Genomic DNA, 14,894 nt, shown 5'->3' on the forward strand with positions numbered 1-14,894 from the left:
ATAACACCTGAAGGGGATATATTTGATTGATGCGTACCCATGTGAGTTCTTTGTCTTCAACGAGGCCCGTAGGTACTGTTTAATAATTTTTCAGGTAATAATCACGCTGTCAACGAGCTGATGGGTTCTGACGAAGGCAGACTTCATGTAAAGAGGAGAGAGGAAGCTTTATCCTCAATTTTTAAATAGATTATTCTTGCTTGTAAATTATGGATTCGCGTGCATGGCGTGTGTGTTACATATTGATACCGCTGTGACTCTGGTGGCTAAACAGCACCACTTCCTGACTACAGATACAAATCAGATACAGATACAGATACAAATCAGTGTTTATCGACAAACAACTAGTCAATGTCAAATTGACAGACTCTACATCATGACCGAGTCTATGTTAACTTGCACTATATGTCTTAAGTGAGTACACCCCCAGTTTCTTGGTCAAACAAGAAAAAGGTTTATACTGGTTCCACAGACATAAACCTACACATCTAGAGGTTAAACAACTCTGGCCTCAACAGTGTTGGAGAGAGTTTCACGAGGGTCACCTCAGGTGACCAGCAATGATTTGAGAGCGGTCCCTTAGCCCCATACTTCATAAAGGGCTTAATATGGTGTGTCTGGGGTCAAGACCCTGTTTAGATAGGGTCACACCGATGTCAATTGTTTAAATAAAAGTTGAGGGGCACCACTTACACCTTTACAGACATCCCATAATGATGTCACAGGTCATTACCTACCATAAGCGCAGGTGACAGGGACATTGGAGAGGCCAGATTGGCTGGGACTAAAATCGATGGGTAGGACTGGATTATATGATTTTAAATCTATTGACGTTATTGTTCTTTTTAAATGTAATACTGTACATAAAATAATAAATCCAGTAGTTTATTAGCCGTTCATAATGTTGTGTAGGTGACTGTGTGGAACATTTGCAGACACTACATGAGCCTAGCTAACTAACAATGAGATTTGGAGAGATCATTTTCCAGTTGCTACCCAACCCTCTGTAGTTGTGAGCATAAAGTATAATAGTGGAAATGCGGCTCCCTCATTATCCTTTGTGTCTAATGGCAGGGAGGAGAGAATTTGGCTCCTAGTCAAAGTGTCTCCTGAGTCTTAGGGGATCCATACTTTTGAAGGCTGATGGGGTGTTCATGATTCTCTGATTATTCGATATTCTGAAAACGTTCATTTCCCTAATTCCTCTCCACATCACAGGGGCGGGTCCTGGAGAGTCTCATCTCGCACTGCGCTGTGCACAGAGGGAGGTTCAGACTCCTGCAGGAACCCAGTCATATGGGCTTTGAAGAGCGCCCTTCCCCCCTCCCCACACGTTCCCCGTGCCGCTTACCCAGACTAAGATCCTCTCGTCTTTTACATATGGATGTATAATTAATGAAAGAATATGCATCATTCTGAGAACCTGTGGTGTCTGTGTTTGAGGAGACACACACTCACTTTCTCCATCTCTTCTCGACCAACCAAAGTTTGTGTGTGATGTGGTGCATGACAGCGAGTGAAGGAAAACAAGTTTCACATCATGTCACCTCAACCGGGTTGTTACTTTACGCAAAGAAGCTTAATATTAAAAGTGGTTCCATTTTATATGAACAGAGCGAAAGAACGTGACAACATTGAAAAAGTAGAGGCAATGATTCTTGTGAGAAGCTGTAAGTAATGTGACATTCAGCTTTTCTCACCCCCAAAAAAACAAAGCCTTTATGTTGGACATGAGTCGTTCTAATTACTCTATGCATTTCATGAATCTCCTGAGGGCACTTAACAACAGGTTAGTATAACTAGCAATTCATTCAAACTGTAAACACATTCGTACCCTGCTCATAACCAGAAGAAAATGTAAAAATTCTGATGATCATCAAAAATATAGAAAGTGCATTTTCTTCCCTCAATAGACAAATACTCATGCTGCCTGCATTTAACATGTCTTCACTGACAACCGTTACAGCTATTGGACCACTGAGAGCAATTCACTCCTAGGCTACCATCTATTTACCCAACCTCAAAACAACAGAGATGTGTGTGTGTGTGTGTGTGTGTGTGGGTGGGTGGGGGTGGGGGGGTTAACAGAGCACAATCATTTATTCAGATCAGGTACTAATGAAGAATTCCATCTATCCAGAAATTTAATTAAAACCCCAAAGACTTCAGATGAGATGCGATTTGAAAGAGCCCGGGGCGGGTACACAAGCACTTGGTGGTGGAGGGAATCACGCTGGAAGTTGATATCGTAATTGCTCCTGATGTATTTCTGCATTGCCTTTGCGGGAGCGTGGGACTCGTTGCAGTATACAGAGTCTCAATGGAGTACCTACTCATTGAAAATGCCATCACTCAAGCACTGTGTGGATCTGCATGAAATTAGACTGCAACTAAAACCTAATAGCAGGGGAAGAGTAGCACGGTTGTTGAGTACATGCAATGGAGTGGATTTGAGTGCTGTCATATTTTTTGGGTGTAGGTGCGCTTTATTTCCTCCTAAATTAAACCACTTCGGAAAATGATCAGCTTCAATACAATAAGCATTCAGACTTAAAAGTCTAAACTGACTGATTTGTCATTTTCTTCGAAATTATTTATGGTGTCTTATGGCATTATGATACTCATTTATTCTTGCAGAAAATGCTCTAATAATTGCCTACCTATGTACTGCTGCCTATAAACTACAAAATCACAGCTATTTCTTGAAAGCACACTAACTGTCCATTGTGAAGGCTCTCTTGTCCCCTGCTGTGGGTGACTGGTCAAGCCAACAATGCCCTCATTGAAACTTTACTAACATTCACATGTTCTCATTAAAAAAAAGCTTCCTGTCTGAACATGTCAAGAGTGGAATTTGATCAGTTTTCAAGAATGTGCCAAGAATCATGGGAACAGCGGCCAAGACTAACACGCATGGTAAGGGCTGCCACAGATTACTGAACCAAGTTACAGCTCCGGGTTCTGTTCTCTCTCTCTGCCATAAAATACTTCATTATAACACAGTGAGCCAGAGAGTGTAAGTGAGGTAACTGACAATTAAGAGTGAAAGCCTGATTCCAGTCATGGCTCTGAAAAAGTATTTATCCATGGCGACAGACCTCCATGCAGGGTGGGGTGATGAAAGACTGGGAGTGGGAGCCTCCCCACGGTCCACGGCTCGCTGAAGTAGGCCCGAAGCCATTCCACGCAGTGCTGCAACTCTGGGCCCATTTCCTCTTGGCCATTGCTAACAGTGACCACACAGCTTAGGGAGGTGTCACCACTCCTGTGAGAGATATGAAGTAGAAGTAGATTAATAAGAAGTAGATTAATAAGAGACCATTCTCGGTTAGACAGTATCATAGCATGTCATGTGTGTAATAAAAGTCCTGAATGAAAGGGCATGAATGATAGAGTAATGACAAAAGTGTTTCATTGTATGCAAACGGACAGAGGTTGTTGATGTGAATGAAACAGCTGAATAGTTTGGCATGACATCAAAAGCTAAGTATTTCATGCAAAAGTGTTATTGCATGTCAGTTGTCAAAAATAACAGGATTTACAATTATTCTTATGGCAGCAAGGCTCTAAAACTAGTTTAGTTTAGTCCCAGTAAACAAAGGCAGCATATCAATATAAAGGGGTGCCTACAAGCAACAAACAAAACTTGGACTTGCACCTGGGAAAGCACTTTGCCTATGGTTGAGCTAGCATCACTTAACGAAGATGAGGTTGCTCTGTGATGCTGACCAGCCTCTAGGTCCGCAAGTGGACTGACCCATATTGGACATGTAAAGACCCTACTGGGATAGCCATTTCTGAACATGTGCATTTCGGTAAAGTAGACCCCAAGCTGTGTTGCAGCTCAACACCGCCAATTCCATTAACTGGTGTATGGACGTGTAAATAAATAATGACACCATTTAAGTGCCTTTTTGGAAGATTGGTTTATCCTGTATAGTATTAATAATACACATTTAGTTTGTTAAACACAAAGAGCACATTTTTTCGAACCCACAATACGTAAGTCAACATGGTGTACTTTTTAACACTGCTGCAGGAAACAATTTGTGCAAAAAAAAAAAAAAAAAAACATGAATTCAACATCCTTGGCTGAGGTTTACTAGCTAGTGTGTTATGGTGCAGTTCAGTTTTCAGAAAGCAGCAAAGCCTAGGTGTTTGTGGTTGTAATGAAACTCTCAGGGGTGCTATTTTACAGTAGGTGTGAACACTGTAAAAGGTGTAAATACTCATATCAAAATACACCAAACCACAGTTGAGTTTATAGTCAAGTGCTGACAACTCAGACACCTAGCCCTGGTCCAAGCCGAGACCCAGTCAAACAATGGCTCTGGCTCATAGCAATCTCTTTCGGCATGGGTGAGCGCCCAGCCAGCCCCTACTTTTCATTGTCTCTCCCTCACCCCCTTCTCCCCCTCCCCAAACGCCGCTCCCCCCTTCTCTCCTCATTTCTCCCTTCTCTGAATTTCTCTATTCCCTCTCCAGACCCCCCCCCCCATCCCCATCCCTCTCTTTCTCTCAGTGAGGATGTTCCAGCCACTGCACACTGACAGCTCAGGGATATTGTTTGTGGAAATGTTCCTGTTGGACCCGCAGGCCTTACAATCTACTGGACAGAGGCTAGAGCACCTTTGCTTAAGGCATAGGACCTTTAACCTCCACTCACACTTTAGACCTGTCACTATGGCTGTTATCCCACAGGCCTCTGCTATAGACCCTCACAATGAGGGTGTATGAGTGATCCTACATTGAATTTTACATTTAGTACAAGTCAATATAATACAGTCAGCAAACATACATGTTATTGTGTAATTGTTACAAAGTTAGTTTAGCTGAAGACATATTGGGAGAGGCTGGGCGTTTGTACTCTTTATCGTCATATGCAATTTGTAAACTCAGATTAAGTACGAGAGCATCTCTTTCAACAGAAAAAGCAAATACATTTTTTTTTTTAACTTTATGGGAGGAAGATTAGAAACCATGACCTTGAAATGTGAGATCAGAGATATCCAATCAATGTCTTCAATGTTCTTCCAATTACAATAACACTCTCCCAGGAGAAATACTCGTGTCTTGAGATAAACAAAAAGAAAGCCAAATCGCATACAGCTTTTGTATACCAACCAACCCACAAATGAAGTGTTCAATTCCTGAAGGCCCTTTTAAAATCGCACAATTTTAATGTTACTTTTCCATAGTTTAGAACGGAATATTTTTAACATCCTGTGACCTGTTTTTTCCTTCGGTTATTCGTTTCCACAGGCAAGGGTTTGCGTCAGAGGACAACATATTTCCCTTGATAGTGGATTGTGAGTTGAAAGAATTTCTAATATTGTGCTCCTGTCACAATCGATTTGCAATTACCATAAATCATTGCTGTGCAGTGTGAGAGTCGTTTAGCACTCTACCTATTTTATTTGAGCAAATGCAAATAATGAATTGAGCATGTATATAGTTATTAGGATGGCTATTTAATTTACCCTAGGATGAACAGAAAAAAATAAATCAGGGAAGCGATACCGCATCAAAAATATTGTTGCCATGTTTTGTCAAAACTTATAGGTCTTCTACAGTATGACTTATGCAATCTACTGCACAGCATGTATCAGGGACATACTTTGGTGGGAGTATCTACTGTCATTAAAAGGAATTGCTTTCATCTAATTGTCGACATTGTTGTCAGAGTATTTTAGGAGGAAAAACCTTCAGCTTTCATGCCTCCATCCTGTGAAGTGTGATCTTGCTTATCCTGTCTCGATTGGCAGCCACGTTTGGCACCACTTACCAGAGTTCTCCTTCACCAATCATGGCTAACATGGCGGGTCAGAGGATGAAACAGAAAAGGGCAAGACCGGTCCATATTTTCCTTAGCCTTACAGTAGCAGATACTTAACACTGAGATGTTAGAACTCGAGAGAGCGTGAAAACAGCCTGAAATGACTATCTAAAAAAGGAAGGCTTCAAGGCAAAGGGTGTGTTACAATTGTATGCCACTTGCTCAATGAAGCTCACTCAAGCAGTTGAAATTCCGCTGGTAGCCCACTACAGTATCTAGCTACAATAGCCACAGAGACAGTGAGGTACTTCAAGCTGGCTGTAGCACACGGCTTAGTAACCATGGACTCTAAGTAGACACACATTACCAGTGGCTTATTTCTTACTCTATCATCCATATACAACCCACTCAGCAATATGTATCTACATGGGACTAGTGAGCAGTTTTAAATAGTGTTTTCAGCCTCTAGTCTCCAGTGTCTTCCAAGGAGATTCTAATTACCAGAGTGGTACAGTAACAAGGCAGTGAGGGAGTAAATGTATTAAGGATCCCCTGGAATGAGGACCTCTGGAGCCACAACTGTCTATCCTGGGCTGAGAGAGAGGGACAGTGACCCTGCATGGATAGCCTCTGTCGAAATTTGACCATGTCAAGCACAAAGGCATTATGGGAATCCAGTGTCACCAAGTCCTAATTGCTGTCTGTGTTCGGAGCAAATGACTGCCTTGTTCCTCTGATTAGTGAGGAGGGTAATCTTCACCTGTGTATGCCAGCCCTGCTGAGGGCCCTTGAGTGTTAGCGCTTCGTCTTCTGTAATTTATTTTTAAATCAGTGCCCGTTCCCAGGAGTTTTGAGTGTTTTGTTGTGAACCGCTTACCATGATCCCCACCACCGCCCCCCTCACCCCTAAATCCTTGACTAAATCCTTGTTTGGTGCCGCAGGAAGATAAGCAAGAACAACACTTGGCCATAATTGACTCATACTTCTCTTCAAGATGTCAGAACACAACCATCTTCCTGCCTCAGTACACCATACACTGTACAGTGTTGAATAGCACAAATGTAGAATACGTTCAGTCTCAAAAACAAGCCACATGGCATCATGCTACCATCAAAAGTTTTCAGATAATGATAGAACATTCTGATCTAGAACGGCTTAAAAAAAATATAGCTTCCCTGGTTGAAATAAATCCAACATGAATCCAAACCGGCCTAACTTGAGATCTGTGCTCCCATTTTCACACAAATCTCAAGTTAGGATTCAGCTCTGGGTGAATCTACATTCACAAATGAATGGCTGTGTTGGGTTGTTTACAGGTAGTGTGTCAACACAGGTGTTGGTTTCCACAGGAAATGACACAGGCAGCCTGATTGGGGAAAGGGTCCCAGGAGACAGAGCTATAGGCACAGAGCACAGATGGGTCCAAGGGCCACGGGGAACTGCACCTTAATGAACCTGCAGCTGAGCACTAGGCCAGAAAAACAAAATACATCTACAGTACCTAAGGCCATTATAAAATCTAAATGCAAAATGATGACATAGTTTAACCAGCGTTTCCCAAACTCGGTCCTCGGGACCCCAAGGGGTGGAAGTTTTGTTTTTTGCCCTAACACTACACAGCTGATTCAAAACCTTGATGATTAGTTGATCATTTTAAATCAGCTGTGTAGTGTTAGGACAAAAACCAAAACATGCACTCCTTGAGGTCCCGAGGACAGAGTCTGAGAACTAGTGTTAGTAGTATTAGTAGTGTGTTAAAACTGCTGTGACAGCTGGGGTATTAGACAGAATATAGCAGGCATGCTTAGACAGTTTGACAGTGAACATTTTGAGGGAGAACAGTTACAAATCAAACACTCGGCCTCATGTGGTCTATGACAATGGAGAGTGTAAGGTTATACTAGCTGGGGCTAAATAGACTAGACTAAAACACTGACAATATCCATTCCTCTTGTGTGTAACACAGTCAATCTCTCTTATGCTTTACTATAACAAGTATGGTGAGCACATTCGTACAAAATACTAATTACTCGTGTACTGTAAGGGTTTCTTGTCTCTTTCTCCTCTCAATGGGTGTTTCTTTTACAAGCAGGCCTGATGCTGAACAAAAGCATTTAAAAATCAGTGATTGCTTTCATCCATTTTAATTACATTCAGAAATGGCATTTCTGCCACATAATACACCCCTATTGTTTCAGAATTATCTGGCTCGGAAAAGAAAATCTACAATTTTTGATGATATTCCCGAGTTAAATCGCCTCTTGAAATTGAAATATGCTGTTGAAATATAAAATGAAGACAGCCTTTCCTGCTGATATACCACAAGCTCCTTGGTTTTGTGCAGGGTGCTGCTATTATTATGCATATCCAGGTAGAAAGTTAATTAACCCAAAGCTTAAGCTAATTATGGTAGCAGAATGCTATCAACCAAATGCTTTCAGTCAGACAGCTGTCCAGAATTTCATTTGCTAATCATTTGTCTTTTGGAAGAGCATATGGTAGATTTCCCTGCTATCAGAGGCAAAACAAACAGATGAAAACAATTAACTAAAAACAATGTGCACTGTTGAAAAATCAGACACAGATTTATACAGCTTTGTGAGAGAGGAAAAAAGCTGGATTTATGGCATAGGGAAGTATAATGACAATTTTGGTTTGAGCCACTTAGGATTTCCGGCGCATCACATGATCCATGTGTGATGGGAATTCAGATGCACAAATATATTGTTTATATCTATATGCAAATGAGACAGAGTGTTCATTGTTTATCCGTGTAGTATTAATGAGAATATCTATGGAACCATACGCGTGCCGGCCGACAGTATTTCTAACAGTTTCTATTAGAGCACCACATTTTCTGTTTGTCCAACTGTATGTTTTTTTTTTGTTAAAGCAGGAATATATATCACTTTAATACTTTACCTTTGAATTAAATCAATTATTGTATGCATTATTTTTGTTACAAAATTGCAGCATACTGGTAGCTGTTAAAGAATGATTGATATCAGTATCGCCTTGCAACATTATCAGGCAATAAAGACTACTCAAGAACTAATGCAACATGTCACACACAGGCATCTGCACTACATTTCTATTGAGGACCTCACAAGCTAAATTGCTTTTTCCAGCTCTCCCACATCTCAGTAAGGTTGACAGAAAAATTGATCAAAGCATTGTAAAATAATATGCCCACAAAATGTCTTGGGGCCAAAAGTCCAGCCTTTTTCCATTTTTCACCCTAACAAAAAAAGTAGTCTGTGTTTTTCCTCTGTATAACATGTCTCTGTTTTGGGGTGAGAAGCATCATATTTCAGATAATAGTAATCTCCTGTAAACAAAATGTGTATCATTTTTCAGTGAACAATGTTATGGCCATGTTAAAAAGGGAATGCTGGTTAACAGTGTGTTGGGTGGCTTAGTCCCCAACAGGGGTTGTTGAGATATAATGAATTTGTTCATCTGACGTTGCCTTCAGGGCTGTCGTTAGACTGGTGGAGGTTTATTTCAGCAAATGTTGCCTAGCCATATCAGTTAGGAAGCAAAAGGGGCTTGAGACGTTTCTATTAGAAAAGCTGACGGTCATGGTGTGTAAGCAATGCTTCAAGTGCATTTGTGTGACTATAATGTCATTTATCAATCACACTTTTTCAATATGGCAAATGCTTTGTTACCACTGCTGTTGTTTTGCACTGAACAATGCTAACCCTAGGCTTCAACCAAGCACACATCTTTGGTTGCCAACTCTTCTAGTGCAAAACACTCCTGGACCAAAACCAAAAAATTACACACTTTTTGGAGAATTATAAATCTTGAGGAAGACTGGCTTAGGCAATTGGATTCTTTTTGCTTTGTTTTGCCATTTTGATGCTAATTGTATAGGTTACTTTACAATTAAGTTGTTTCTGACATACTCAAATAATTTATCAATGCCAGTATTTAACTGATCGCGATAGCATTCAAACATTATCCAGATTAAATCCTTACTTGTTCTTACATTTGGGAAGATACATCGCAGCCTAATAGAAACTACTCTGATGACCGACATAGCAAATTATATTAAACGCAGCATCTACTGATGCAAATCATTAAATTCATTTGCATATTCTCACTGAACCTGAACACACAAATTAAACCACATCCAGAACGAGGGGCAGAAAAGGTGCTTGTGCATGGTTACAGGACATATTCGATAATCACATTCCATATTATTAATTTCTACACTTCTGCTGATTAACAAGTATAATGTTTTTACTGCTTGATGAATTTTAAGGGATGGGAGACAGCTAGGTAGCAGACATATTGACTTAAAATATACAAGGGCATTAATATGTTTCCATAAATTACAGTTTTCCATACATTACTAAAAGGGTGACTTCCTTTTTGGTGAATGTGAAAAAGCTTTCATTTCCCAAACCAATCAAGTTGATCAAATTTGAATCTGTGATACAGATATTATTACATATTTAATTTCCATCTAATCAAAACCAATTTGAAATGTAGGGCATGGACCTGAAAATTTGAATTTGTTGAAAATGAAAGACTACATACTTATTTATGGAGATTTTAATCAGTTCCAATCATTCAAGATTGCAAATAGTCAATATTATTGAGCAATGATTGCTCTGAAATCCCACTGTACCTGTTTGAGGAGTGTAAAAGGGGTTTTCTAGAACTGATAAATATCAGTTCTAACTAGGAAGCAAAATACATACCGGTATACAGAAAAGGCCATGTTCCCTATGCCCTTAGCTGGCCCTAGTCTTCCACTCTAATAGGCACCCCTGTTGGTAATAAACAGTTAGATTTCAGAAGATCTCAAATATACTGCAGGAATAATGTGCCATCAGAAATCAAATTTCAAGCGCAACTGTATTCTAGTGCCCCTCATATTTCTAGTGTCTCCTAGATTTTGCCCAACTTTCTTTGGGATATTTCTTAGGGGATCAACAAAAATGCCCCTGCTTCCAATGAGGAATTGGGAGCACTCGATCACACGGGTGGATGCTGTCTGCCTGTAAATTGCACACCTTTGTTTAGAATGTTGGTGGCTATACAGTACAGTACCTTTCTGCAGGTGGAACATCCATTAGGATCTGGATGGTGTGCACACCATTTTCACATCCGCTGACTTGGATCTTTCCCAGGGGACTTTGCAACGAGATGGTCCTCTGTCTGCACTGACTCGGACTCTTCATGTTATTGCCCTGGTAGGGAAACATATGCAATGTTGTATTCATGTAGGTGGCTAAATTTCAGAATTTTTTACACATTCTATATTGAAGGAATTGTTGTAAAGCAAGCAAGCCACGTACGAGTCAAATGTTAATGATTTGTACACCTACCCTTGAAACAATGTCATGATGTGACATGATCCTTACATTAAAATCCTGTATTTCTTTGTTTTATGGAGAAAAAAAAACTATCTGCCCATCTAACCAATAAATCGCTCGTTTTTTCCCCGCATTTCTTTTCTATATATCATATAAATGAGAAAAACAATGCAGTATGTTCCCTTGTCTGGTGAGGGATTCCCTAGATAGCTCAACATTATTTTCAATCCATCATTTTTGGTTGATGGCCGGGATGTTTTCCTAGCATTAAATTTGTTCCTTAGGGTGCAACTCCAAGGGGATTCCGGTTTCCAGCCCTTAACAACAGTGAAAACGTGCAGCTTTTCTGACGACTGAGATGGATTTTGGCAATAACCAGACAGCACTTTATTTTTTATTTTTACTTTGAGGGAAGGAGAGATGATTGACTATGTTATATTGCGACTTTTTGAGGTATGGGGGTTATAATACATAAAGGTCACATTGATTTCAAGAAATCTCTATTTTCTATACAGGCCTGCACATCAGTTATAAAGTCTAGAAATAACAATGGGTTTACATTTCCCCATTATCATCATGCACTTGTTAAAGTAAACAGGAGGTACAGACAAAAACATAACCATGATACAATAATTTGTTGCTGTCATAATAATTTAAGTGATTTAGATCTGTTTAACTGGACCTATAGCTCAATTCCCTTCCTCTCTATCTACAGTAACCACATAATAGCTTCCAGGAAAAAGGAGAGCACGTAAACTCCTCCCTAACTATTCCAGCAACTCCCAGGTTGGGGGAGGGGAGGGGGGGGCTATGAACTAAGACAATCAAGCTGCAATGTTGCAGAGCAGCGCCCACAATAGCAAACCAAGCAATGAAACAGCTTTGACACTAGGGTACTTTACACATATGACACACGTACAATATTTTAATCCTAAACAAACTAAGGGTATCGTAACCAAAAATGTAAAATGATAAGGAGGAATATAGAGTTCAGCTGTTTGATGTGCTGATTAGGCCTAATATACATTTTATATATTTGGTGCAAATAACTGTGTTGCATTTAAGTATAGCTTACAGTATACTATGTTTATTTAGCCTATTTGTACACATAATGAACAGACAAATCCATACAACTAGTCTAACACTGTGTCAGTGGTCAGCGAGACGAGATTTGGATGGCCTCGCGAGACTAAATAATGCGCTAACTACTCTGGAATTCGCGCGCATACTGTCCCTACCCTGAACATGACCCTAACCATTTCAAATCTCAACTACATAGGGGAGTCACAAGGACGATGCTGATATTAGCGAGGAAATGAGGCGCGCAGCACACGTTGATATCTTCTAACAACAAAAAAGGCATGTGTACGTGTAGTAATATTGACAGTAGCCTAATATATTGTCAGGAAAATAACAAACAAGAACGTAGCCTACAACTTTATATAATGCCCAAATGCTTCCAAATACTTGCCTGCTCCATGTAACAATGTGTAGTTGTTTCTCTTCCTGGTTTCTCCCACAACGTGTAGGAGGCAGCCAATCAAAAGAGGCAAACGGCTGCATCTACTTTATCTTTACTCCGTATTTGGACAGACATGCTTCCCCCAATGCCCCACAGCAAATAATACAGCTATACTACTAAAATCACACATGCACTATAGTATTCAGTTAATATACAATGTGTCATCCTTGTGAAGGCTGTATTCCTAATCAAACTTTTAAAAGCAGGTAGGAAAAAAATATAGTTAAACAAATCTCACCCACTAGAATACTTAAATGAAAATATTTGTGACACCCACAACTTTCCTGGTGCTTCTTTGATCCACTCATAACTCATGTATCTTCATGAGCTTGCAGCAGCTAGGTAGCCTACTCTCTACACTTTCTCTGAACTATATTTCCATGCAAGTTTCCAATTGAGCTTCTGTGGGTGGCAAGCCAGGCAAGGCCCACACCCCACTCAGTGGTAAGGGTGGGAGCGGGGAGAAAACGCCACCCCTGCAGAGAACATTTTCAAATCTTTGAGGATTTCCGTGCCATCTGGACCCTCTGCCAGTCTGCCCCAGATAGCAAGGGTTGGCAGCGCTACCCGACGGTGCAATATGGCTCTCTCTAATGAACTACTAACTGTCCCCCGTTTTAATTGATGTGACATTTGAGCCATTTATCTCTGACATTTCAATGAAAGATGATTCTCAGCCTTGCCATTTACTTTTTTGTGCAATTTCTAAGTCATTTGCATTTTGCTGCTCTAAACCTGCTTTTTGTCTCTCGTTAGCTAATTAGAGGAACATGCACAATTAGACCTAATAAAAATGAACATAACCTGGTTTGATATGAGCTTGCATGAGTGATAATATAAATTACACTTTTCTTAATTCTGCATGTGATTCTGATGTAGGCTATAAGTAAGTGAGTTAGGGATTATTAGAGGCATTGCGACCTTTATTCACATAACTTCATGTAGGACAGCTTATGTTCACAGCATGGTGAGAATCAAGCTCAATTAATCACCATATGATTGCAGTAAGCAGCCCCCTCTGCTGGAAATGCTGGGCCATGATACCATGACTTCTGGTTTAATGATAATGTGCCAACAAAAATATAGGCCTACCTTGCTCTTACAACCGTTTACATTGGAGTTTTCCAATTTTAGCAAACAAAGATGTTGTAGTAACTAAAATGAGCTTTAAGAAGTTTAGTTTTTTATCTGTTATATTTACTCCTGCTTTTGCCCTCCCCCATTGTATTGGCTGTATTGAAACATCCAAGTCACATACATTATGTATTGGTTTAAGCGTCACCGCAGCGGTATTCATTCAAATCAAATGACTGGAAATATTTAACAAAACAGGAAAAACTCTGAGGTCAAATGAATAATGTGTGTGTGTGTGCGCGTGTGCGTGCGTGCGTGTGTGTGTGTGTGTGTGTGAGTGAGTGAGAGAATGGCCTGTACAGTAAAGCTTCCAGTCCCAATTGTTTTCCATTAGTGGCACACAATTTAATCTTTTTAAGATATCCTTTAAAAACACAGTTCCACTGGTGACGGCTGTTCCTTTGATTGTGAGCAGCATCAGTGTAAAGGTGTGGTGCCCTGTCTGTGTTGGCAGCAAGGCTGATCTCTTTTGTTTGAAACTCAAAGAGCTCCTTTTCCTGTTCAGTTTCCCTCACTATATTTGTTTGTGTGAGGTGTTGATGGACTTAAAGTACAGCTTCCTTTTAGTGTAGCCTATGGTACCAGATGTTTGTGAGAAAAACAGGACCTTCTTCATGAACACAGAGATTGTTTATGAGCAATTTCTTCCATCCACTCCTGTACGTATGATTGTCATGGCTCTGTCCTATACTGTCTGTCTCTGTCTCGCCCTTTTCCTTTGTTCGCAGACTTCTCCTGATATTGACGTGGGAGGAGCTGCCGTTTATAATACCCAGCATGCTTGAGGAGTAGAGGACAGTCCTGGGAGATATGAACACCATCATTCTTTCACAGGTATGTGAGGAAATTTTCATCAGGAAGAAATGCTTCCCGGGCCTCACATTGGAGTTCCTGGGCTCTGTATTGTTCGTAATGTACAGTACGTGTGAATTTGTATTAAACCCATTATAGTTGAAGTACTGCATGAGAGACATATATTTTTTTGTTAGTTGTATGCTTATTTCTCATTTATTGTTTACATCCTTCTACCAAATAAACTTGACAACTGCATTACACCCAACCCCCCCACACACACAATTATTCATACCCACTGGTGTACACTCATTCAGTGCCTCTGTACTGCTATCCCCC

The 14,894-nt window shown here is 40.3% G+C and overlaps 1 protein-coding gene across 2 annotated transcripts in view; it reads right to left on the minus strand.

Moving 5' to 3' along the window:
• The window catches only part of mgmt (O-6-methylguanine-DNA methyltransferase), a 28,673-nt gene extending 15,981 nt beyond the window's left edge, over nucleotides 1–12,692 (minus strand). The window contains exons 1-3 of one of the 2 annotated variants that reach the window (XM_021611387.3): nucleotides 12,579–12,692; nucleotides 10,842–10,981; nucleotides 3,099–3,265 (exon numbers count right to left, since the gene is read on the minus strand). In XM_021611387.3, coding sequence (XP_021467062.1) covers nucleotides 3,099–3,265; nucleotides 10,842–10,981; nucleotides 12,579–12,587 — 316 coding nt within the window. In that variant the 5' untranslated portion in view covers nucleotides 12,588–12,692. The remainder of the gene's footprint in view (nucleotides 1–3,098; nucleotides 3,266–10,841; nucleotides 10,982–12,578) is intronic. The other variant, XM_021611379.3, reaches the window with a different exon arrangement.
• Between the last annotated feature and the right edge of the window lie 2,202 nt (nucleotides 12,693–14,894).

Source organism: Oncorhynchus mykiss, chromosome 1 (assembly GCF_057628025.1).
Source record: "Oncorhynchus mykiss isolate SJ-2025 chromosome 1, ASM5762802v1, whole genome shotgun sequence".
In the NCBI taxonomy this organism is placed as follows: Eukaryota; Metazoa; Chordata; class Actinopteri; order Salmoniformes; family Salmonidae; genus Oncorhynchus; species Oncorhynchus mykiss.